This window comes from Psittacula echo (assembly GCF_963264785.1).
Source record: "Psittacula echo genome assembly, chromosome: 4".
NCBI classification, from domain to species: domain Eukaryota; kingdom Metazoa; phylum Chordata; class Aves; order Psittaciformes; family Psittacidae; genus Psittacula; species Psittacula echo.
The window spans coordinates 75,039,834-75,067,827 of NC_137738.1; the positions used below are offsets into that span (position 1 = coordinate 75,039,834).

Sequence of the window (27,994 nt, forward strand, 5' to 3'; positions counted from 1 at the left end):
CTGTTCTGAACTGTACTGCTCATCAGCCTGGAAAGGTGATAGTCTGGAAAAACATGACACCTGCCTCTGCCAATGATGCCAATTTTAGTGTTTTGTTCACTGTCATGATGCAAAACATTAAAAAGCAATTTAAAGAGAACAGTAGACTAAAATTGTTTTACTTACTGTCTCCTTTACATTCGTACCAGACATTATCTTTACTCATTTTCAGTTGTTCTCTCAGGCTACTACAAGTTGATGGTACTGTTTGTAGGAAAACTACTGGTAATTTTCGTACACTACACCATTCACATTTGGTAAGTTCTGAAGTTTTCAGGTTAATTTCTCGGATATCACTTTCTGATTCTAGAAGAAAATAATGACATTATATTAAATTATAGTAAAAATACATAGATTTCCTTTGCAATTTCTCCCTTGATTTTAACGAGGAACCACTATGTGCTCATTAACTTTCTAAAAAGTGTTCTAAAGTCTGAAAGTAACCCATATTCAGGAAGCAATGCCTGTTAATACCTTAAAAGACACACTGAGCTCCACTCTCACCTGTCAGGAAAGGAATCAGAAACAAAGTGTTTTCTTCTCACCAACTTTAATCCAGTTTTAATTCCAAAGAAAAAACACCATTTCCAGTGATTAAATTCACAACTATTACTATGTCATATTTTACAACAATAGGTTTGTAAAACTTTCTTTGTAGACTTACCTTTGATCAAGCTCCCTTATGAAAAATAACTTCAAAATTAAAAGAATGATGAATGATCATTAGAAAAATGATTAATGGTAATCAGTTAAAGCTTTATTTAGTGGCAGCCTCCACCACAGAGGCTATGTAGGAGCCAAACCATCAACAGGATAGAAAACAGGAGCCAACATAAAGTCCTGCTAATAAAAAAAATAAAATAAAATAAAATAAAATAAAATCAATGTAGCATGTCTGCCTCCTCCTCCTTTCCCTGTAAAAGGGAAGAGACACTGTAGGGAATTCCTGAAAATACTTAGGCTTTTATTCAGTTAAATTTGTAAATATATCTTGGTCAGACAGATGGTGAGTGAAAATTAGTAGAACTATTACCACCCAATCTGCATCACTCTGAGCATAACTGCAGAAAACCATATGATAAAAAAAAAAAAAAAATATAATAAAGTCTATACTCTACATCCTGCCTTCTGTTGGCTACTGAATTCACCCCTGTGGCTCCCATAAAGGGAGTCTGCTGCTTGTACAGCCAAGGAAAATAGTTAAACAGTTACCAAAAGCAAGTATTCACTGGCTGCAGACTGAAGTGGTGACCACCAGGGCTTCTGCACAGCAAAGCAGCTCTCCTTTCTTCTAAACCTCCTATACCTCTGGTCCCACTAACTGGGGAAGAAGCAGCCCAGCTCTAAGTCAGGCTGCAGCAACAACATACTCCCTTCAAACCCACTGGGCAGCAGAAATATGGTACATTATCCAACTAGCCCATCTCCTTGCCCTGATTCTCCTTTCTCTCCCCAAGGACTTACAAAGGAGAAAACGAAGCTAGTAACTAAATGAAAATCTATAGATGACTCTTCATTTATGAGTCTTCCTTTCCCTTTTTTTTTTGTTTAAAACAAAAAAACAAAATAGTTTTCCAAAGCTAGGCTGTAATACCTCAGTGTGTATCATAATACTTAAATTTTCAATCACAGAATACCAGGTTGGAAGGGACCTCCAGGATCATCTGGTCCAACCTTTCTTGGCAACAACAGTGCAGACTACATGTCTGAGCACCCCGTCCAGCTGAATCTTAAAAGTGTTCAAAGTTGGGGAATCCACCACTTGCCTCTGGAGATTATTCCAATGGCTGATTGTACTCATTGTGAAGATTTTTCCTCTTGTGTCCAGTGAGAATCTCCCCAAGAGTAACTTGTGCCATTACCCCATGTCTTTTCCATGTGACTCCTTGTAAAAAGGGAGTTCCATCTTCCTTGTACCAACCTTTCACTGGAACACGGTGGTTAAGGTCTCCTCTGAGACTTTCTATTTAGGCTGAACAAACACAGTTCTCTCAGCCCTTCCTCACATGTTAAGCTTCCCATCCTCTGATCATCTTTGTGGCCCTTCTCTGGACCCTCTCCAGCTTCTCCACATTTTTTTTGTATAGTGGGGACCAAAACTGAACACAGTATTCCAGGTATGGCCTGAAAAGCACTATGTAGAGTTGGATAATAACATCTTTATCTCTGCTGGTAATGCATCTGTTTATGCAACCCAGCATCATGTTGGTTTTCTCTGCCACAGCTGCATCCTGTTTACTCATATTGAGCTTGCTGTCTGTCAGGACCCCAAAGTCTCGGTCAACAGATCTGCTCCCCAGCTGGGTAGATCCCACCCTGTGCTGCACACCTAGATTACATTTTCCTTATACTTGTCCTTGCTGAACTTCCTAAGGTTCTTGTTAGCCCACTCTTCCAGCCTATCCAGGTAATCCTGCAGGGTGGCTCTCCTTTCCAAAGTGTCTACTTCCCCCTTCAGTTTAGTATCATTAGCAGACTTTGGCGGGGTACACTTAATGCCATCTTCCAGATCACTACATTAAGAAGCACTGAGCCCAATATTGATCCCTGGGGGACACCACTTGTGACAAACTTTGTAAAGGAGCTATTTACCACCATCCTCTGGGTATGGCCTGTCAGCCAGTTTTCTCCTTCCTAAATGAAAGCACTTAACTCATTTTACCTAATTTCTCACTTTCAGAAGCAGACCATAGTAATGACAATCCCAACTTAAAACCAGATTCAACCTATTTAACTGAAGCATACAGGTCCTTCTAACTGTGTCTAGATAGCGAACATTGCCAAAACATGACCTAGTTGGTCTCCTTGTGACTGTTTACACTGACAAGAAGCATACTTCATTTCCTGTGTGAGGAAGATTGTCTACTCTTCAGATGAAAATCTAAATTATATTTATCCTGCATGAAGACAAGCATAACATATTTTACCATAAACGCCTTAACCTGTGAACAATATTTCCTGTAACACTGACATAAGACAGACAATAGGACTTATCCATTCAAAGCAACAAGAACAGGGTTTTTTTACACATTAGAAAGCTGTTTCCTTGAAATACCAGCTGGGAGTTGCAGAAAACTGAGAAGAAATGTGAGGAAAATTTTGAGAACTTGACATATATTTATACATGTAAAAACAAGCTCAAGACAGGACAGTACTGCTGTTTCTACAGCTGTTCAAAGCATTTGCCTTTCCATGAAAAAGCATGACCATTGTAATCATCCTAAAGAAAAAACAGTAGGTGTAATTTTTATTTTGAGACCCTTACTTGTATTTAAACAAATCATACTACGATTATGAAGGTAACCAAAATGGAGCTAGTTGGGAATACACTCATCTTCCACCAGATGCAAAACTCAAAAAAACTCTAAATAGCAAATATTCCAATAAATGCAGAAACACAGCATTTAATGAGTTGCCATTTTTATGCTATTGAGTGATCAAGTCCCATGGAAATAATTTCACTACGCAGCTGTTTTGACTAAAAATTGACAGATATTTACTACAAAATTTAATAAGCTTTTCAGTGGTTTGGGGTGAGTTTTTTTAATACATTTAATACATGAAAAGTGGTAGTTTCTACGCATCTCTATTTCAGATGCAACAGAAACTTAAACACTTCAGTTAGCAAAGGATACGCTTATCTTTACAGGTTGTCAGACACCTTTTTTGTGTCAAAATGCAATATTTCTCTTTTACAAATACCAAAATATAAAATTCAGTAAGACTGCATCTTCATGGAAACTTAAGATTAACAAAAGGAGGCAAAGATTATTTTTAGGCTCAAAGCAAAATCCGACAAAAGAAAACAAAGGAAATAGAGCAACACTTGTAAGCTCACAATTTCCTAAACTACGTCACTGTATTTCTTTCAGTAACAAGAAATATACTAAGTTCAGGCCAGAGAAGAAAAAATTTGCAAGGGAGATAGAGACTGGAAAGGTCTAACACAACTGGGTGGTTTTTACAGCATACTTAAGCATCTCAAATGAAAGAACTAAGAAAGTGTTAAAGAAAGAACACCTTTTACAGGAGGTTACTCTTGCCTCTTGTTTTTGTTAATTATTTTCAAGAAAACCTTTGCCAACCATCACCAGAATACCTACAGCTGTTCAACTAGGGATGAAGGGGAAGAACAACCCAGTTGCAAGCACACCACAAATTGCTAATTACTGCTATCCGTGAATTTCTTTCTGTCAGTAGAAGGCAGAGATGATGCAAAATCATTTTGGTTTTTATTCACCAGGCAGTTCAGGTCAAATTTATACTCCCCCTTTTTCCCACCCCTCCCCCCATCCCCTACTTATTTGGGTACAGGCACCCAGTATAATTTATTATGTACACGACAAAGGCAGAATCAACACTTCATTATGACTCACTTGATAATTCCTTTCACTTGATAATTCCTTTTTAGTAAGTTTCTTCATTCAGCATACATATAATGAGTATTAACATGAAATGAAAGATGTGCTCACCTTCTTGACTTTCTAGGCGTATTTTGATATAATCCAGGCAGAACTGTGGAAGATAACACAACAGTTCAGATTTCACACCTTCTCCAAACCAAAATCGACTTAATGCCTTTTAGCTGTTAGTAAACATACTTCATTTGACTAAATACTTAAGTAATGAAAAATTTAGAATAAAAATGTAAAATATAATTTTTAAAAAAAAAACAGTGTACATTTTAGCACAACTCAACAAAGCAAGCATATCTTTACTAACTATTCAGTGTCTCTTTCAGTCATAGTAACTGTGGAAACCTAAGATTTAAGTACTCCATTTTCAAAAAGGTTTAAAATACTCTGACAAATGCCACAAATTATAAGGAGGAAAAAAAAAATCCTCAGAAGAGAATGTCACCTATCAGTATCAGTATTTAACCAAATCAAGCAATAGGGTTTTGCAAAGAGGTGGAAAGAACGATCAATACCTCTCTGCTATTTATGTGATTACTCCAGCAAGAAGTACGCATTTTATCTTGCTTACTGCATACAGCTAACATTCAATGTATCCTTGAAAGTGCCCATGTAACTTAGAAGGCTATCAAAAAAATATTGTTCGATAGAAGTAAAATTATTTGCCTGCAGACATGTTTATTCCTGTAGCTGTTGTCTTCAATGTTCTTAACAAATTCACACTCATCCATAAGCCCCTCCCCAAGCACATAAACAGGGTTTTCAAGAGGTTTGCAAGCATGATGTTTCTATTAAACACCAGAACTAGATCATATGCATTAGTAAATAACAGTACTTGGGGATTCTTTGGGAATCACAACCTCTGAAGTTAGAGAAACTTACTATTCCAGGAAAAGGCAAAATATGTTATTCAAGTACGAAAATAACAATGCCCACCAAAAACTGAACCTAATTTGTCAAATAACAAGTTTACTTACAATCACAGGTTCCACTACCATTCTTCGTAGCGTTCCTATTCGTATACTTCGACAGTTCAGAATGACACTTTCACAGGAATTTTGATAACTTAGTGGTACAGTCTCAGTTAGAATCTCTTGAGAAATAACTTTACGACGTTTTATTGGAGTGTTAGATACAATGTTCCCAAACTGAAAAGTAATTGTCAAGGTTTCAGAATGCTCACTAAGATTTATTGCTAAACCAATCCTGTTAAAAATTAGTGACTTAATTTTCAGTACCTTCCTGCTGGTAAACAGGATTATTTACTATAGCATCCATCTCAACCATATACAAAACGTAAAAAATTTCCTAAAAGACTTTTTGAAACACCTGAAGATGTTATTATTGCTAGATTCAAGGAGAAAAAAAAAAAAAAGAAGCTGGCACTTGTAGACGTTTTGTTAATAATTCCGAATCACAAACAGCACTTCTAAAATTGCCAAAACCAATTTAGTTTTTGTCATTTTGAAACATTGTGCAGCCTGACAAAACAAGGTTATTTTTAATATAATTTATTTGTTTATATACATACCAAAACCACCAATGCTGTAAGTACCACAATGATGGTGGTTTTATTTTTTTCTTTCAGTTTTTATTAGTCTAAGGTTTTGGTGACTGAAAATATTGAGTAATTACTGAAGTACAGTGCATCACATTTGCAGGAGTGCAATCTTTAAGGAACTTAAAAAATAAGCCCAATGAAAATCCTTAAAGCAACTCTACAAAACTATTGAGATGTTTTTAGGACAAATTCCAGGGCCAGAAGACTAAATACTGAAAGAAGGCCACATGGAGTTTGGCTCCAGTTCAAGAAAGCCTCTAGATACTGACTGAAGCTCTACTTTCAATGAAGTCTCCTGTTTACCAACAGAACAATGTTTTAAAAAAGCATAACAATGAAAGCAAGCTGGCTGATAGCTGTCAGATTAATGTATTTCTTGTATTGCTTACATTGCTCTATTTTGTTGAAGGATTTTCTATACACTAGTCTTTTCTTTGGTATTTATATTGTTTCATACAGATGTCCATTAATAAACATTCTTTTGGATTACAAAAGACAAACTCCCACAGAAAAAAAACATTTTAAGGTACCTAATATTTCTATTAAGACTAAATCTTGACAATTGTGCTGAAGTCCCTAATTACTATGGCCTATCTTGGCGATAATGCAAAATACACTTTTTGTTTCATCTAACTATAGTGGAGAATGGAGAGATTCTAAACCCCTGTAAATTAAAATACTTTTCTAAGACTCTTATTGAAGACAACTTTTCATTTTTGTCTGCTGGACTAGCTAAATATTATTAGAAGCTCAAAACTCAAATAACAGACAAACTGTAAACCAGAAAACATTAAAGTGTTTCTACATTAAAGCAGCCTCTTCAGTAAAGAATTAATAAATATTTTGAGAGAAAAACAAAAGGCTTCTTAAAGCATTAAATCTTTTTCTATTGTATCTATTAAATTTTCTATTATATCAGCCAATAACTGAAATTTTTAATAGTTTCCTTGAATCAATACAAAGTTTGTGTTAAATTTCACAAAAAAAAAAAAAAAAAAAACCCAACCAAACCCCACAAACAAAACCAAAGAAACCCAAAAAACAAAAATCCAAACCAAACCAAAAAACCCCAAAACCAAAGCAAACCTGTTTTCCAAAGCAAATTCTTGCCTATTTTTGACTACAATATGCAGTTAATTTCCAATTTTACAACTGGTTCTTGAAGACTAGTGAACAGAACATATGGATATACACACGAAATCATTCTATGATTCTATGAAACATTTGGGAGAGTTTCAAAAGTCTTAGACACCAGTGCCTTCACAGTGCAAAGTGTTAAATTAATCCAGCATATAAAGTCAGAACAACTGAAATTCAAAAGTAATTATCATCCAAGCCTTACTGTAGGCTAGAGGTTCAAAAGCCTTCCACGGCTAGCAGTGACCAATTATACACCACATTATAAACATCCATGAATTACAGTACTAGAATGTTGGCTTCTGAATCTCAATATAGTATGAAAGTTTTGGCATCATTACTTTAGCATTCTAACTCAGGAAACACAAAGGATTTCAGACAGCAGGTGGAAATCTGATTAAATACTCTTGTTAAACCAAACTCGCAATAGTGAAACTGGACAGGTGACCAAAAAATGGTTTTAATCAGCACTATTAATTCAACACCAGTTGTCACAGGGAATTTATTTTCATAATGGCTCACTATTGAGATGAATAAGATTTTAACATACTGTGAAAGCTGTCCCCTTTGATGGCACCTAAGTTCAATGGTGCATTGTCTTTGTTTATTCAATTCTTGCAGTGGTACTCAACTAAAAAACAAAAGTCCCACAATGAAATTCCCAAAATAAGTGATATTAATTGGGACAGTTGTCAAAGTATTTTGATTTTAAAGGGCCACTATTGTTCCCAGTGTCTCTTTTCATGTTTAACTTTGTCTGTCCAAAGTCTTACCAGGCAACGGCTTGTACTGACATTCTTCTGCAAACTATGTAGGCCCTTGAGTTTCACAGAGATACCCCGCCCAGTCTCAAAGAGTATACATGCAACACAGAAGCGTTTATGTTAAAATTAAGAATGCTTGTAAAAATACAATGAACATATTTTCATGTTTCCAGTATTATGTAAGCAGAGATTACTACTTGATGAGCTACTAAATAATAAAAGCATTCAAATATAGTCAACTTCTGACAACGCAAAACAAGGCTTTACATTTTCCATTTATGATTTGATTTTTGTTTTGTTTAAACAAAGCATTAAATAGTACCTGATCTTTCATTCTTGCTTTTCTTGGTAGTGTGACTGCAATTTCTGTATCTGTTGTTATACTACCTATTCTCTGTTCTATTCCACAACTGTTTTCCTTTAATGCTGCTTCCACCTTTCCTGTAGAAGGAGCTGGGGAGGAGCGGGCTGAATCTGCAGGACGAGGTGAAATGCTTTCCATTCTCCTAGTGCTGCCACTATCCTCCTCCTCATCATCATCACTAGACAAAACAACTAAACAGAAAATATTAAATTCTCAACCACTACATTTTTCTGTAACAGATATTTCAAGCAATAGCTTAAAAGTAATTTACGTAATTGTCCTGCAGTGCCAAAAAAAGTCCACATTTATCATTATATTATGCTTTTATTACTGTTTATTTGGAATCTACTCGCAGGTGCTCTCTCCCTCATTTTTTTATTTCTCACAACTAACTATACAAGAAATTGATATCATTAATTTGCCTCTAGACACAGAAGAGAAGCCATACAATTCTTGGTGCAATCAAGCATTGACAGCGAAGAATACGACTTCAGAGAAACTGACAAGAGAAATTCTGAATGAAATTATTCAGATCAGTAAGACAACAGGGTCCAGTAAACTAAGCATGGAACTAGAAACTTACGTTCCCAAATTCCAGTTCCTTCCTGCTTATAAATTAATTTGAGTTTACACAGAGAAAGCAGAAAAAATGACATTTTACAAATTATGAAAGAGGGAAAAACATAAAATAAAGACTCAAAGACTGCCCGTTTGAGAGAATGAATGATAAAATTCTGCTAAGAAGGTTTTTTAAAAACTTATAAAGTATAAGTCTTTTTTAAAACAAAAGAGATTTATAAAATAATTTTTCTTTTCCTCAATGTAGATCTTCCTCAGAAAGTACCTCAGTATATAAAAAAGAAATTACAAAAAGGTCTGTCCCACCTCCCAAGAACACATCCACAAAACAATTCCATCTAAAATCAGTAACATAAACCTGCAAGGACAGTTCCCTCATTACACAATATTTAGGGTTTCCAGTTTATGACTACAGTCATAAAAAGATACTTACTTGGATCATTTAGTTCAGACGGCCTTGTACTCCTCTGTCTTAAGCTTCCTGTAATTTTAGGATTTTTTGTCCCAGTTATAAGACCAACTTTTCCATTCTGTCGCAACATAGAATGTCCTACAACTTCATTACTCAGTAGAATATCCGATGGACCCTTCCCAAGAGTAGAATTATAAAACTTCTTTGTGCTGAACCCTGTACCTGAAGATTTTTGCCCTGTTGAATTCTGATGTATTGAAGAACGTGATAAAGGTCCCACAGATTCACTTAATGACACAGTTTGTCTGGAGACTCTTTGCAGAGAAGCACTTTCACAATGTCGGCATTTGGTCTGCTTTTCATTCGCCCGCCCACAATTTGGGCAATTAGTAGAATAATCAATTTGTTCCAAAAGCTAGAGAAAATCACACACAAAATCAGTAACTGCGTAAGTACAGTGATACCATTTTCAAATTTTGCATTTAATTTCTCTTCAGAATGAAGACTGACAACGCTATATTAGCATTTAAGAGAATGAAAAATGTTCTAACAGGAACAAATTTGTGACAATTTTTTAAAAGTTACTAATGCTGGACAACTCAAATTTTCCTTCTTGCCTTTTGTCTTTCCATATGTAAAAGGTTGCACACTGTTCAGATACACATATCCACCAGCAAGAAGGTCCAGTTACATCATTTCTGTAAAAACAGTTTCATTTGACAAAAATAACCTAAGAATCCATACAGCAATGCTAAAGAGGACTAGAAGAAATGACCCAGGTCATGAAGTTAATTTATCCTCCCAAGATATCTTCTAACAGCCTGGCAAAGCATATAGAAAAAATCACTCCTCTAAGAAAAAAAAAAAAAAAAGAAAAAGAAAAGCCAGGAGGGAGGAGGTGTGGAAATGAGAAATACATTGCTCTAGAGTTCTTTTCTCAGAAAAGAAAACTGGACTCGAGGAGGAGTTCCCCAGACTTTCAAGAGCAAAGCAGGGGCTACAGTGGAAAATATGGACAATGTATCTTATCATAGCAAAGGCACAATTTTCCAAAACACAGCCATCACCCCCAGCCATGAACAAACAGTTATCCAATAACGAGGACTTCCTTTGGTGTGGGATCTTAACCATTTAAGAAAACCCCAAACAACTGTAAAGTTATATAAGGAGTACATATTTTTTCTGCAGTTTAAAAAAAGCTACACATACCACAGCAAAGGAGATGCAAAAAAAAAGGCCCAAAGCCCCAGTGTATGCAATGTATCAGACCTTCAGCCTTTAAAACCTGAGCGGTGAGTTAAGATTGTGAGTAACATGAAAACCACTGTTGTGCCTCAGTGCTCAGTTACAGGATGCAGTTTTTACATAGATATTGCATTGAAGAATTTCAATCAGACACTAAAGTATTCAACAGAAGCTACCAATTGTACCTGAAGGATCTTAAGTACAGAATAAATGCATCCCTTCATTTCAATCACACACCCGAAACGTAAAACCAACTTCCTTTCCACAGTTTGAGAGCCTACATCTTGATGGTAGGGCTAGCAGTGTTTAATTAAGAGGGGCATATTCTTTTTTTAGACTTTAGATCAGTTGTACCTAAATGTGTATGCCATACAACTTGTATCATACAGCATTTTTTTAAACTTTGAAACCTGTAAAACACAAACACTATATGCCCTATAAAAAATACTCTGCCCTACATCCAAATGTTTCAGAATCCAAAGCTTTTGTTGTTTTTCAGCTTTTATTTTAGTAAGCACATATGATGAAGAAAATCCTCCTTCCTTTAAAAATTATGTAGACTTTTAACAATTAAAAAGTGCAACCTGTTATAGCCTAATAAGATGAAAACCATTTGCACATTGCCTGGCAAGCAGCTAGTTATGTTTGTAATTCCTCTGGCACAAAACCACGGCTAACACTTTCCAATTGTTCAGAGGTCCCATAAACCTCCAATCAATCTTCTGCACACTTAGACAACTCATGGCTCATGAAAATGCATACGGTTCCTGACAAAAAAAGAGTTGTGCTAGCGAATTCAGTGGCAGCAAGATCTGTTCTATATCCAGAAGGTGTATCCTCAAACTACACAGTCTTATGGGATCATAACTATCTCATGGGACTGAAGTTAGCCAGCCCTGTGCTGCACTTTCAGCAGTGGCCATTGGTAGATGGCTGGGAGCACAGCAAATACAGTAAGGACATATCCTCCTTATTTGATTTAATTACCAATTTAAACATTTCCTGAGTCAGTGGTTGAATTGAAATAAACCTGTTTGATGATGATATAGCCTCACAAATTTTATCAATCCCTTCTCAAAATCTCATAATACATTGTGCGAAAAATATGGGGGGTTACTTTTCTTCAGCTTACTGCTGGACTGCTTTACCACAGGCACTCAGCTCTAGGGTCTGAGTAAAAGTAACTGCTTTCCATTCCTGGCTGCTGGTGTTCTCAACTTTACAAATTTCTAAGATATGCATGGGAAAAAGTAACAGATGTAACTGTTAAATACTGCTTACAAATGCAGTCTGTCTGATGGCTTTACAAATTTAAATCATGCCCCTGGAACAATGTAATCTAGTCTGACACTTTTTTATCAGGGAGACAGAGAACAGCTTGTTGTAGCAATGTGGTCAGCTACATGCAATCTAGCTCAAGGACATGAAGCCACTGAGGCTTCTACATGCAACTGTGGTCTCATTTTCCACATGTATACCATCAAGGAAGTAGTTCTGGTCTTGTAATAGGCCAGAATGTGCTCAAACCACACCATGCTCCAACATGCAAACAAAGTTTTCAAGTTAGAGCCAGGAGTTACTGCAAATGGCCTACACTGATCAAAATCCAGTCAACAAATAATGGGGCTGCCCCCCTTCCTCTCATGCTAATTCACGTAACTTATAAGGAAGACACAAAGATGACATTTGTTAGATCTTCAGACTCTTGTTTTTTAGTTTTGGGGTATTTTTAATCCTCCATTTATTTTTAAATTGTTTTCTTCAATTATCATTTCAATCTAGAAGATTGTTTTCTTCTTTTGTCCCTTACCAGACAGAACATAAGTTAGGCTGCACGGAATATTTTACTTTTTCAAACAAACATAAATGGAGTTATCAATGTAATGCTTAATACAAACTCCACAGAACTATAATGTCTGTTGCTTTTAACTGCTTTGTTATTTCATTACTTACCTTATATAGTTCGCATCTATATAGATATCATATTGTTGTGGTTTAAGATCAAAACTTCAGCTACTAGAATTTCCAAATAACATCATATTAATTAACTAAATACGTAATGGAAATGCATAAGAGTACCACTAAGTGTTTCATCCTAACAAAGAAATACAAACAGACTTGGTTTCTAATACACAGGAGCAAACACAAGCTGATTATATGCAGTAATCAAAGATCTACTTTTTTTTTTTTTAAAACCAAGATCTCCTTACAGGAAGCTTTGCTTTCATAGACATACAGTGTGACCTGTATGTAGGCATTATGAATCTTCCATAGCAACCTGGGAAGATGATAACAAATACAGAAAGCTTTATACGAATTTTCAAAATATCCTACATCTGATGTTCGAAAAAGTTCCAGACAAAACATCCTGGTTGGTTGCATCCAGACCAGGGAATGCCATTTGGATACCTGTGCTAGCTTCACTGGGAAGGAAAGTAGCTTAGGAAGAAGTACCTGCATCTCTGCAGTACCTCTATTGTTATCAGTACAGAAAATCTTGACACTAAAAATGTCAAAGACACCAACATGTGTCAAAGAGTAAAATCACTTCTCTGTTTCAGACAGGAAACCAAAATTATCAGTTGCTGGTTTACCAACCAGCCAATCAATTTAAACACAGGTTCTTTTGCTTTCCAGTGCAGCATGTTTGTTTAAAATCAGAAAATAAGTATTTCATAGGTAGTATCAATATACACACTTAAACATCTCCATCATGTTTTACATGTTTTTAAAATTCTAATTTACACGTTTTTAAAATCTAACCCACCTTTAACTGAGTTAAGCATTTTTTTGTAGCAGAAGATAGAGTGAAGTCAGATTGATATGAATTGCAGTGACGTTTCTGTTGCACCTTTCTCTTAATTTCAGGTTCTGATTCTGACTCTGACTCTTCTCTGTTTTCCATTATACTGTCTACAGGGGAAAAAAAAATGCAAAAATATTAACAAGAAATGCTTACTCATATGCTGTTAAAACTATGATCAACTTAATCTTTAACATATACTAAAACTTGAATTACAAATAAACACATTTTTAAATATCCAACAAACTACACTGCTTCAAGTGTCTCATGATTTTGTTGTATGAATTAAAAAAAAAAAAAAAAAATCCCTGAAGTAATGTTGGTTTATTAATACTATTTCAGTTTCTATTGGTGACAATTTGTAGCTCAGTATCTTTGGAGGAGACTTTGGACTTTAAAATCTACATCTGCTACTGAAAGCAGAAGGGGATCTGCTGGATTATGCTGGTGTAATTTTCACTAAAGGACTGCTGGTGGATGCACTTAGAATAATTGGAAATGTTGTGTGCAGTTAGGATTTATTCCTTCAACACAAAGACTCAGCAGTACAGTGAACTATACTGCTATATTCAGTTTTATACTGGGGCATTTATTTAAATACTGGAAGAGTACAGGAAAACAGAAACCCATAAATTAACAATGTACAGAGTGAGATTTTCTACTTAACATTAACCTGAAAAGGCATAGACGCGTAACTGGCCAATGCAAATGGCTAAAGCAGCTGAACAGCAGGTTTACAGATTCTATCTGCACCCACACTGACAAAGCTCAAACGAACACAGTAATTTTTCTCTTCCAATTTCAGTTTCTACATCTCAAAGCAAACAATATTTTCTCCCTTGTCTCTCCATCAACAGTCTCCAACCAATGATACAAAAGCATACTTCAGTAGAGATATAGAGCAGTGCTGATGCCAACACTTCTACTAACTTAGTGCATGAATATACTTGGTATCAAGTGTTATTAATCATGAAGGGCACATTTTGCACATACTAACAGTGCTACAGGAGTTCGTTGTCCATAATTCAAGAACAAGCTGAGGGCTTGGGCTCACATTAGATGATCTTCAGAGGTCTGTTCCACCTCAAACAATTCTTTGATTTTGAATGTCCCAATTCAGTTGTTTCTAAAGTAACTGAAGCTAATTTAAAATTCATTATAACATGACTGAATAGGTTGCAGAAAACAGTCAAAAAGGGCAAAATCCTCTTTCATGCACAGAATTGTATAAATCTAGAATAACATGATATAAGGATACAAATAGATATATTAAAGGTTACACAAAGTTTGGTAACACACACTCCCAAAGCAGGTATTAAAAAAATTATTCTGCTTAAAAGAAATGAGAACTCTAAACATAACTTACCCACTCTCTGAGACCGTGGTAACCTAATGTGGTCTGCTTCTAACTTCTGAAGCTGAGGGGGGTATTCTTTTCTGGAAAATGAATAAGACAGACAGTTGTTCTTTTGACAGACACCATCAAAATTCAGCAACAATCAGACATGGACAAAACAAACCTGAAATGTATCTTCAAAGCTACAAATAACTTCTCCTCTTACATGCTATTTGTATGCTTAAGTATGACCAGAACCTTAAGAGCAGCTACTGTAAAGGTCTTAGAAGTGTTTTGATCTAAATCCCCTTTGATTGTAATCAATAGTTCAGGAATCTCTCACTTTCAGACCCAAGTCTTCAAAGGCTGAAGCCAGCATCTCTTCCTCCTCACTCATTAAGCACAAGATAGATACTTTTAAAATACAAAACCAGAAACAACTATTGTTCTAATATTAAAGTGGATTCCACAAGTTCCACAATTAAAAAAAACAGGAAGATAAGATACAAAACAGAGGAAAGAGATCTGACGTCAAAAACTGTTGTGGCCGAAAATGCAAAAGAACATGGGAGAAGGGATAGTTCCTGTATATTTGTTTTGAAAATATAATAACACAGACAAACTAGTGGATGATAAAAGTTTTGTTGGTATAATTTGGGTAATACACATACCACATTTTTTGGGCTAATTAATGCAATATAAAACATTATGATAAGATTTGAGTCTCCTGAAAGATATTTTAAGTTTACAAACAAGTGTGTCAAATTGGCTGTTACCAAATTAAGACTCCTGAAGCTCACTGCATCTCAGCTACTGTTTGTGGCAATTCTCTCTCAGCTGTCTTACCATGCTCTGCAGCTGAACATTATGGTTTCTGTTATAACAGAAGATGGCACACACCTGAAACACAGGAGGCCTTGCCAGTAACTTCAGCAGAAACTGTTTCTACTGGCAAGTTAAGCCAGAACAATCGGCTGCAAATGGGTCACACACATCCCATATTGCTACTTCTGATTTACAAGCACATTACTCACCAGCAAGAGGGTAAAGCAAACAGCTGAAGGCAGTAACATCTCAAACTAACAGCTAAATTTTGATGACCCACCTGACAAAAGTTTGGCTCTGACTGAAGCAAACTTCAGCAGTAGGCATAAGTTTTTATTTCTTTCAGCACAGCATTTCCCAATACATCAAATTGAAAAGTCTGAATTTTCTGCATTCCTAGGTAGCATTTCTCAGGGTTTTCCCAGTTCTTTCAAACAAGATTAACCTACAATGCCCTTTGGGATACTTCACCTAAACACAAACAAGTTTTACTGTCTTGAGAGGCTGCAGCATGAAGGAAGACTCGGCAGAAAGAAGGACTGAGAAATTAGCGCAGTCAGATTGCAACACAGAACGTAGAGACCTCACAGTACTTAACCCTGAGTGCCCACAAACACGTCACAGATGACAGATTAAGTAATTTATTTGTTACTGATTGTGTCAAACTGTTTCTGAAACAATCCTGCTCCCAAAAAAGGTTGTTTTTTTTTTTTTTTTAACGTCTGCACACATAAATACCAGAACCGAAATCAGAAGCTTAACATGAATATTTGTTCAAAAAGTATATGACTTTCTGGAACATTTTCTTTAAAAAAATAAATCACAAAGGATTACTTTAAAGGCATAATTCACGGAAATGTAAGGCAGAGCTCAGATTAATCCCTACATAGTGAGAAGCTATTACTATCAAAACCAATGATAATGACATTCTAAAGGGTAGAAAAAATCCTGTAACACCATTATAGGAGATTTAAAAATATATGCACTTTGCAGTAAAGATGTGTGAGTTGTTTTCTGACATGTTATAATTATCTCCCAGTAGTATTTAATAACATTGTCTTGTTCTGAACATAACCACTGTTTGAAAAAGTATTTTCCGTAAACCATTTTAAACAGAAAACATTTAATCAATATTTATGATAAAAAATATTGCAACTACTTGACATTTAATTGAAAGCATGAAAACAATATGGAGATTTAGAATACTACAGTATCTTTTAAAAATTAGTTTGACAATTGAAGGTCTCTGGACATTTTAAAGTTGTTATTTTTCTTCTAAAAATCATACAGGTTTGTGTTACATTTTTAACATGCAACATGTACTTATTGTTTTAAGATGGTAATTTGCTTACCATATATCACTAAAGAATTTTTTGACAATAAATCAGAATACAGTAGCCTTATTCAACCTTGTCTGAATTTTGTGTTATCAATATAGACTGATATTGACACTTACTAAATGGCAAAATACTTGCAAGAATACAGTAGCATTATTTACCCTTGTCTGAATTTTGTGTTATCAATATAGACTGATATACTTACTAAATGGCAAAACACTTGCAAGAATACACAAGTGCTAGCATAAAATGAGTATCTTTCTTCTCCCACAATATGCTTTCACTTGTATGCTCACAACGAACCAGTAACACCCAAACCTATGTTACAAAAACCAGCTCCAAGTCAAGTGAGGCTTTCCAACACAATTTAACTTGGTCAGCAATTCAAGGTCAAATTTGAAGTTGGTCTGAGTTAGAAACAAAAGCAAAGACAACTTTTAAGATTACTTAATTGGAGATTTCATCTGAAAAAAAAAAAAAAAAAAAGCTTTCTTGGAGATAGGGACAGCCCTCCCACAAAAGGGCAGCAACCTGAAGTGCCTCCTAATAGTTTCCTATCCTGAAAAACCCACACAAAACCAAGAAGAGCCCAGAGCAGAGCCCAGCACCACAAGGTTTTTATAGATGACAAAATGAAGGTTCCCCTCTCCGCACAGTGTTCACTGACATCTGAACAGCTGCAGATCCATTAATACCTTCTACTTTACTAAGTACTTAGTACACTGAGTGATTTAATTGTGTGAGTGCAGAAACGAGATGGAATGGAAACTCTAGTTGTTTTTTTTTCTTAAACATGATACCTATCTTTAAAGACTATTTGGAAAAGAAAAAAAAATTCTTATCAGAGAATAAAAAGAACATACAGCACTTCCAAACAAATGCCTTCTTGCTGTTAAATCCATTTCAAAATAAATAAATGAGGGATCAAACAGCCAAACAGATTAAGATGCAAGATTATCTGCATACTGTGTTCAACAGAAAAAAACCCCACAAGAAATATAATACTGATCTCTGTTCCTACCAAATACTAAAAATACAGAATTTTTTTTTTTTTGCCTGTTAGGTTTCCCAGAAATATTTATGTGATTTAGATTTTGCTTGAAGAACAGGGCTTCATGCTCTGAGATTAAATCATTTTAGGCATCTCATCTCCTCCATTATAAGCAGTTCTGATTTTAATACTTTAAGTACAAGGGAGGTAGACCAGTATTTGACAAAAGTAATCTCAAGAAGTAGCAAAGCATCAAACAGCATAACATTAATTACAGTACCAAGACAGGTCAGGCTCTTCCTCCAGCAGACATGACAAAAATACTGAGGCAGTCTGGACTGTGGAGAATCCTGAACTTTTGACACATCTTAACAGCGAAATGGTATGGCAGTCTTCATTAAACATGTTTTGCCCAGACAGAATAGTGTCACTGATTTAGTATCTTCATCACATATTGAAAATTATTGCCTTATTCTATGCTGATGGAATTGGACCTTAATTATCTTCACATTCGGCTGGTACACAGACTTCTGTGACACTCGCCAGACAAAGTGAAATTTTCATTTTAAAAGTTATTCTCTACCAAAAAAGAAAAGGCGGGGGGGGGGGGAGGGGAAAGGGGTGCTGAGGGATGGTGAACATGACACAGAAGAATGATAATTTCCATCTATGCCAGAAAGGAATGAATGTAAAGAAAAAACTGTATCTGGGAATTTAGGATACAGTGCTGTCATAGACCAGAGCTTTCAAAACTACCCACAATTTGGTACCATCAATTTGAGAGAGCCTGCCTTATTCAGCTTTCCCTCATTCTGCCTCTGTATACCACTATTTGGAAGTATAACACCACAGCCAAGCTGCTGGTTTCTCCATCACTACACAAAAACAAAGTAAAGCATGGTAAGATACAAAGCACCAAGCTGCTGAGGTGAGATTTTCCTTCAGCATGCCTCGTAGGAAAAGCAGAGTACAATAGTCAAAAGCAGAAAGAGAGAAGCAGCAGCACAGAGATTTGGGGTTTTAGTACACAGATAAGTAGCCCCATTTGGCCCAGAAAGTCAGGAGCTGCAACTGTACTTATCATGATGACAATGATTAAAAGTAAATTTAGGACCTTCTGCCTAAATCACATTCCCCCACTAGGACAGCAATAAAAAGGAGGGAAGGAAAAAAAAGAACATATCCAGTAGTACTGGACTAAAAAGCAACAGGTGTTCCCAAGGGAAAATAAAGATCATCAGCAACTGGAACTGGAACTCAGCCCTATTCTTTCATGACATTCAGTGCCAAATTAAAAACATTAATTGCTGAATGTATAACTAATAACATAAATGCAGCACAAGTTTGAATGGCAAGAAGTACATAAAGCTCAGGCAGCGAAAATACGATCAAATCCCTTCTTAGAGGGCCAACACTAACTGGTGAATATATCTGAGATTTCTTTTAAGAAATAACAAAAGGCAGTAAAACAAAAAGGCTCTATTTTACTACTTAATCTAGAAAATCCTGAATTCACAAAGAGGAGACCTACATGATATTTCTGCACTATTTATATCCTTATTGCTTAAACATTATATACACTGTTTAAATAATTCAACATGATATCTAGTACATACTATCAAAACCACCTACATAGACACAATATTTACAAAACATCAATGAATTCAATACTATCAACAACATTTCCACTAATATGCAAGTTTAAACTATACAGGAAGAAAACCAAATGTATTTCCTATTGCTAATGAAATATTAACAGCAATAAAACAGATGTAAAATGTGAGAGAAATGAGCCAGAAATGAGCAATGAAAAACCAGTATGCCTGGTTTTGCTATACATTTTCTGTTAACTGCTTTAACACATACAATTCACAAACAGAATGTACACAGTAACCCAATAAAAACTTTCAATGGTATTCAAACCAAGCTGAGATGACAGACTGAAAGCTGTTAAGCACCCTAATGGGACATGCTCCAAAACCATGCTATTGCACAGAGAATATGAAAAGAATTAGCGAATTCTTAAATTGTGGAGAAAGTTAAATTTTATCTGTTTTCACATTGGTTAAATAAATAGGTAAACTACCAGCGGAAATGTTCACGTTAACATAGCATTTAGAGATGCATGTGAAGATCCTTTTTTGGAAAAAGGGAGTAAGTGAATCACAAAACAGAACAAAAACAACCAACCCCTATCACACATGAGCGGATATGTCTGACTGGACTGAATATTCTTTAACTAGAATTATAAATCACTCAATCAGTTAATTTTCTTAATGCTCATTGCCATGCTCATTTCATCAACAGTAAGCTTACCTTTCCTTTCGATCCAGATTGCTTAAAATATGAAAAAAGAAAAAAAAACATAAGATGCAAAGCCCCACACGTGTTGCACATCACTAAATTCAAAAGTTATTCAATATAAACTATAACTGTTTAATTGTCTCTTGCACTCACTTGACTAATTTTCAAATGAGCATTACTATTTTTCATAGCATTTTTGTAGCAGTAGTTATAAACACAAAATCAAATGTTACTTCACAGACAGCAATGGTCCAAATACTACACTGTCTTGCCTCTTTTTCAACGTGTAAAATTTGATTAATTCCAAATTCAACCTGGCAATCTCACATAATTTACTGCAATGTAGAACCTGACATGACAGAATCGTAATACTTGAATTAAGATCAAACCTCAATTTCAACCCCCGATTACCATGCAAAACATGATAAAAATATTTAAGTGTTTCAATTGAGAGGGGAAAAAAAAAAAAAAATCAGAAAGCACTACTTAAACAGTTAGGAGACCACATGCAATTAGTTACCGGATAGAGAAGGATAAACAGAAGCAACCAGCCTCCTGTCAAGGTTTTGGCTAAGAACCTCCAAATACATTAAAGAATTAGGGCTACCAGTTTCAGAAGCATCTCCATTAACATCAGTGCACAGAGCTGATACTCACAATTCAGGTCCTTTGTATACCAAGCTAGAGATAAAAATAGATCTAACTAAGCACAGCACAAAGGCAACTTGAGAACACTGTCGTTATCTCTCCTGCCTTTTCAAAACTCGCAATATGGAATGCTGTAAGCTTTTAATTTATGCAGCTGTTCCTCCCAAATATCAAAAACCTAACAAACTTCTGTCATATATGCATTATGCTAACTGTATCCTAAAAGAGAATAAATTCAAACTGTTTCCTGTTTTACTGCAGTCAAATTAAACAGCACGATGATATTACAGGGTAATATAAACTCATTCTCCTTTCCTTTTCACAAACAGAACATTCACAAGAATAGGGCAAACTCTTTGTTACCCAAAGGAACAGCAATACTGGAAGTAGACCACGTAAGAAGGTAATCCTGATAGTCCTACAGAGAGCAGTATAAAAACATATTTAATCTCCCTGTGCTCTGGGAAGAGAGTAAAAGGAATTCAAAACTGAATGTGACCACTGCAACTTCGACTGAGATGAGGGTGATCAGCTAATGCTGCATGAAAATGGCGAAAAATTGCTTCCAACTGGAGCTGGCCTTTACAAACAAAAACCCCTGTTTTTTGCAGGTCACATCTGAGTTTATAAATCCACTCTGATCCAAACCATGTCCAGATGGAGCCAGATCCAGTATCTTTGTATCCTTGGCACAGTTAATATGTAACTTGGATTAACTGTTTACAGGTACTGTAAAGAGTCACACAGTTAAGTGTGCAAATTTTTAAAGTGTAAATTTTAATGCTAAGAAAACTAATGGCAGGAAAAAATTCCAGAATGCCCGATACCGTACATTTTCATTACATTAAATGCCTCACTTGCTTGTTTTAAAATCCCACATTAATATAATGCATTTTAAAAAATTCATCCATCTCAGAAACGTTAAGAAATGAGAATCCTGGATAGACCCAGGAATTATAACAAGCAGTGTCCCTACGAATTGCTTCATGCAGCTCATGTATAAGGTGTCTTAAACATATTGTAGATACATGCGATGCCAGTGCCAAGTCTTAGAGAACAATAAATCAACATCATAAGAAAAAACTATGCATCCATTAAATGAAGCAAAATAGTCTGAACCAACTACAACACTAGGCCAAGCCATATCTGAAAATCTGTTGTATCAGAAGTGAACAAACTTTAATGCCACCCCCAGACTGCATTAGAAAACCATGAATAATATTTATCAAAATATTATTTTGAAATGCCAGATTCTGTTTACCAGAAGCTTATATTTTACATATGAGTACAACAGATACTCAGACAAAATTTAATAATTAACATGCATGTGCAAAAAGTTGAAGAGCTGAGAAATAATAGGACATATCACAAGCTCCAAATTCAACTTGATAGAGATTATGACTGAGTTTCATAATTAGTCTGCTCTGCGTGACACCATCCCCACACAAAGAGCCCAGTATAAATAACAGAATCTGTAATGGCAGCGCCACAGAGTCAATCTGCTCAGAGCTAATTTAATCATGGTTTTATTTTCAGTTATCCATTCAATAATCCACTACAGATTTAGGAACAATATATTAGGTTAGTTAAAACTATTTTCCCCATGTTGTTTCTGATCACCATACCTTAAAACAATTTCATAAATGCAATTAGTGTAAAAGAACACATCTTTGTGTTGCTTGTAAATTCATATAGGAAAAAAAGCCCAACACCTTAGAACTCAATTTCCATGCTACCAGCTTTACTTTGTCTTGTGTCTAATTGTTTAATCTTATTTATCTTGATATATACCTAAAATTTTACTCATGGTCATGGTTTAAGCCCAGGCTGTAAATCAGAACCACATTTCCTGCATATAGTCCTTTCTGAGAAGACATAACCAGAATTCACTTTTAAACTCACTACTGCGTAATGTCAGTAAAAATTAGCAAAAAGAAATAAAAAAATCATGCATAACTACAAACAAAAAAACCACACCCACTTCATATACACTGAATTTCGTGCTATGAACAGTTTTCAACAGTCCTATTTTACTTATTTTTTCCTAACAACTATTGTCTTCTCATTAATAAATCTGTATTTTCCATATCAAGTAGCCCTGAGATCCCCCTTCTTTTTTAATTAAAAAAAACCCCAAACCCAACAGTATTACAGGAGACCGTGTTCTATTAATTTTCAAACCTCTACCTCAGAAACAGATTTAGAAGCCTTTAAAAAGTAGTCAATTGAGTCAACTGGCAAAAGATACTGGAATTAAATACCCTTTGCACAGTTCCCCTGTAAAGCTCACCCTCAGTCAATTAGATCACGCTGGTTCTGACATCCTCCAGTAGCAAAGCATTACTTGGCATTGTTATGACTACTTCCTGACTTTGAAAATCCATAAATATTCTTAATTAATTGTCTGTTGTTAATGTAAAGGAACTACAATAACAACCCTAAAAGAAAACATATTTAGAAATATTCAGGATGACTAATATCCAATTACTTCACGCAATATTCAGCTTATCTATATTATGCATTAGTTTTTCTTCTGCATGTCACATGGAGTTGCTGCTTCTGGGTTTCGTTTGCACATTACATTGTAGGCTTATAAAGAAGCAAGTCCCATAGGTGAGACAGGCAAACAGGCAAGTCTAGCATACCCTCAAAATTAAGACTCTCCAGAGCAGACCCTGTTGCATGCTGAAGAAGCCTACAGCACTTAACTATACAAGATGAATCCATGTTGACCGGCTGTTTCAAAGAACCATCTCACAACAAAACTTAATCAAATGCACTAACATTATTAGGGTCAACATTCAGAGATGCAGTAAAGAGCAGTCTCGCTTTATTTTGCTCACTTCAAACCATTTTAGTTAGCACTACAGATCAAGATTTTATCCCTTACAATTACCAAATTAAAAAAAATAATAAAAAAAAAAAAAGAAAATGAAAGAATACGAATGCTTGCAGATGCCCCATGCTTTTCTCAATCAACACTGAACAAAAATATTCTGAAAAGGACTGTACGTAAGAAGAAAAGAGCACATCTGGTTCAGCCCAAACTACACTGACAAGATAAACCTCTTCTTTCAGCTTAATTTGTGGGAAAAGCTCTGCCAAACCTCCTTAGTCATCTCTGCCTCACAGCGATAGGAAGAAATGTAAAGAACAGGGAGACCCCTAATACTGCATCCGCTATTACTAAGGGAAAGAAAACGTACACACTATTTTTCTGTTTACAGATGATAGTCCAGTTTGAAATACAAGGATGAAACAATAGTGTAGGTTCTCAGGGACAGGACTGCAACACCCATTTTTCAGTCTGTTTCTTCAATGCCTGACTACCCTGATACGTACTTGGATCACTTCATTCAAACTAGTATATGGGCTCTGTTTTTCAGAAGATAGCAAATCAAAGTGAGGGAAGTGGGACGAAAAAGAAGATAATGCCTACATATGATCCCACCTCAAAAGTCTACACTAAAAAAGCAGAGAGGAAAAAGGGGGCAGAAGGAGGCTACAAAATGCTGACACAATGAAGCATTTGTGGCCTGGTAGAAATCCATGAAATTAATAAAGAGAGCTCTAAATGGACAAAATTTGAAAGAAAATTCCTTAAAGCTAAAGCTCATATATTTTTGACTCACAATGAGTGTGAAAACCCTGTAAAAAAAGATAAACCCCTGCACTTTATAGAAGTCTGATGTAGTTCTAAGTTTTCAAACCAATTAACTCAGCATAACTAAGATTCCCCAGTCATTTATTCTAACAATTATTTATATAAATGAAAAACCCTGCTTCTGTTAGAAGCTCCAGTTTACGTTTCATGCTGTAGTTACAGACTACATATGATCAACAGATCTACAACTTAATCTTTAGATGGATCTTATACAAACTGGAGTTGCTGTGAATTAGTATTTGAAGTTCATATTATCAGTTATGTGAATTTCTACTGCCTACTACATCTGTTCATTTCGAAGTATTTTCTAAACATATTTACATTAGCAGGTGCTCTCCTACTGAACATGTGCCATAGTGTGCTTTAAAATAAGTAAATTCTAATATTAAATAACAGTAGTTCCTAAATGGTCTTATGAAACTTCAGTAATTAAGATCAAAGCTCGTGATCAAGAATACATCATACAATAAAACTCATGTTTCCTTAAAACACTTTATAGCATAAGTAAAACTATTACATGCAAAACTAGAAAGGATTTCTGACACTAGGAACATCTGGAGAAACAAATATACTTAGCCTTACCTTTGGGCTGCTGTTTTGACTACCGCTGTCTGTGCATGCGCATGGTGAAAACGTCTACCATGTACCACAGTTACAGGACAAGACATATTCTGAGCATTTTCACTGCAAACATACAGAAAAATTGTTTAAGACAAAAGGACTCTGGCGTATTTGTACATGGTCTTAACTAAAAATTTTGGTGTTCTGCTTTTATGACACCAGCCATATAACCTCAAATATCAACAAAGTATTTCTGAATCAGTAATTCAACTTGTTATGGTCTTTTGACAGGCATAAAAGCATTCAATCCTAGACTAAAATAGACAAATAAGAATTCCGCCCCGCCCCCCAAGAAGAAAAGATAAAGATTTTTTTTAGTTTTATCACCATCTAATACACTGTAAACCAGTTCTCCTTTTCCTCCTGTCACTGCAAAAAGACACTGCCTTTTTAAATTATTACTTAAATAGAATTAATAAAATTATATATAATGCATATTTTATATATAATGTAATATATATTGCATGTTATATATAATTTTATTCACACTTTATTCATGGCTAATTAATTAAATTATAATTTATACTTCCAAATTTCATTTTATTAAGACATGGTATTAACTTCTTTAATATGACAAAGGGCATAAGGTGAACAGATTGCACATTCTGGAATCTCCCTCCTCTAGTTACTCAAAACGGAAAGAAACCACAGCAAATTTATGGCTGTAAGATGGCTCACAACTGAAACACAAGACATCTCAAAAAGAAAAAAAAGTGACAGATTCTTGGGTCCTCAAACATCTGAGGATGACTATGCAGAGAGATAGCATATTCACCAGTCTTTTTTATCATTTCTTTGGTTTCTTAATTTCTTGCCTTTTGACACTTTAATCTCATTACTATGTAAAACAAGTAATTCTGGAGAGAAGATTATTTACCATTATCCTCTCCATTAAAACCCGACATAAAGATATGGTAGACCAATAATATAGTACTCCTTGGAAGATTATTAGACCCTAAAAATTATCCCCCACACTTCTGTGACCAGACACACACCACCACATTTGAAATGTTCAGAAAGCAGGCAACTTTTTACAGAGAGCATCTTGACAATGTTTCAAATTATGGAAATACAACGATTAAATTTTGCCTGTAAAATTGCTTGGAAACTACAGTTGCACTAAATAAAATTATGTGAAAAAGCATTCTTAATAATACTTCTTAGAAATATTATTCAGCAGAAGCTTTGCTTTTATTCTGTCATGAACAATGAAAAAAAATGAAGCACCAAAATTTCCCCAAAAGATGGCAACCAATTCCTAATCCTTCCTTTACATTCCCCCAAAAGATAAAAGTGAGCAAACTGCTAGCTTGCCTGCTTTTTTTTTTTCTTTTTCAGTTTAGCACTACAAACCCTTCTGGAAGCCTTATATTGAGTATCGTAAGTCAATATTAGAGCTTTCAGAGTATTTCTGACTGGTCATAAGATGGCTGTTATGATCTGACATGGCTTAACCATGAACATAATAGAACAAGATTATCAAAACCAACCAAATGGTAAAACTCTTTCCTAGAATATCATAAATGTTCTAACAGTTCGATTTCCTCAAAACTAAACCAATAGCATTCAGTTCTCACACCAACCTCTTGAAAGTAAACACAATCATCCTACATTACTTCTAAGTCAAGACTTTGCAACTGCAGCTGGTCAGTCATCATCTAGACTATTTGCAGTCAACATTCTGTTTAATGTTGTCACCTGAGAAATAAAAAGATGACAGCTACTTGCCCTAAATACTTGAGGGTATCCTCTCTGGCTTCCAGTTTATTGTCTTTGAAAAAAACATTTTCTTAGAAAAGAAAACACAAGCAGAGTGCAGGAATGCCTTCTGAACTACTGAAGACTTGAGGAGTTTAAGCAAGCAACTAAGTCTATAAACACACCTATCTCGTATTTTATCATTTTATTTGTTGAATCTGAGCTTTGCCAAGCTATCATGATTGGGAAACTCTAAGTCTTGTGCCCCTGAACACAAAAAACTGTTAGACATTGCTCTGCCTCATGCTCAAGTAGTTAGAAACTCCAGTAGATACTGGAATAGAATATCGCAGCCTGGTGGGTGACCACATTTGAGTCAATGCTGACTGTTCTAGATGGCACACTTAAATGGTTCACATGGCATCAGATAGGCTTCCAAGTAGGCCAGCCATAAAATACAATCTGCTCTATAATCCTGTTCTTTGAATAGAACATACCCAATACAGACAGAATCAACAGGAAACTCAGTCAAGTCCTAGCAAGGTACAAAATGGGCACATCCAAACTGAAATCTGGGTTTGCAAGTTTCAGCACAGTTTCAAGAAAATTAACATACAACACCAAAACCAGGGTGATAAAATGGTCAGAAAATTCCTTGAAAGAACAAGTGTTCTAGAAGTCTCAAAGACCTTACAATATATTAAAAATATACATCTCTCCTTGACATGACCTCAGAAACCACAGCATCATTTAAAGTCTAGGCTCCAAGGAAAAAAAGGTTACATCATCACATTCTATCAGCTGATCCTAGGAACTTCCTAAAACCACAGATTCAAAAGGCAAAGCACAGAGTAATCTTGTGCTGGTATTTTCAGGAACACAGAACACAACTACAGACTACATTAATTCTGCCATTCATTAAGTAATTTTTTTCATAAAATATTACAAAACAAAAATCTATAAGGGACTTCATAATGTGAGAAATTTTGATACAAGTTATTGAAAACCAGCAAAGAAAAAAGCTATTTAAAGAATGACTGATTAAAACAAAACCCAACAACAAAACTATTACAGTTAAACTGGTTTCATACTGGATTTGCTTAACCAGATAACAGATGACAATTTTTGGGCTGATTTAAATTTTTGTACATTCAAGTGTATATGTACAGGGAAAATTTCTTCTCACTGTCCTTGCATATCTCTTCTTCCTATCACTCATTTCCTGAATTTCAGGGAATACTGTACCACAGT

The 27,994-nt window shown here is 35.3% G+C and overlaps 1 protein-coding gene across 2 annotated transcripts in view; it reads right to left on the reverse strand.

The window, feature by feature from the left end:
- The window catches only part of SENP6 (SUMO specific peptidase 6), a 76,536-nt gene that overhangs the window by 20,436 nt on the left and 28,106 nt on the right, over positions 1–27,994 (reverse strand). For both annotated transcript variants that reach the window (XM_080616977.1, XM_080616976.1), the window contains exons 5-13: positions 25,007–25,108; positions 20,125–20,145; positions 14,686–14,756; positions 13,284–13,429; positions 9,293–9,686; positions 8,239–8,471; positions 5,432–5,602; positions 4,512–4,554; positions 166–345 (exon numbers count right to left, since the gene is read on the reverse strand). In XM_080616977.1, the coding sequence (XP_080473103.1) occupies positions 166–345; positions 4,512–4,554; positions 5,432–5,602; positions 8,239–8,471; positions 9,293–9,686; positions 13,284–13,429; positions 14,686–14,756; positions 20,125–20,145; positions 25,007–25,108 (1,361 nt within the window). The remainder of the gene's footprint in view (positions 1–165; positions 346–4,511; positions 4,555–5,431; positions 5,603–8,238; positions 8,472–9,292; positions 9,687–13,283; positions 13,430–14,685; positions 14,757–20,124; positions 20,146–25,006; positions 25,109–27,994) is intronic.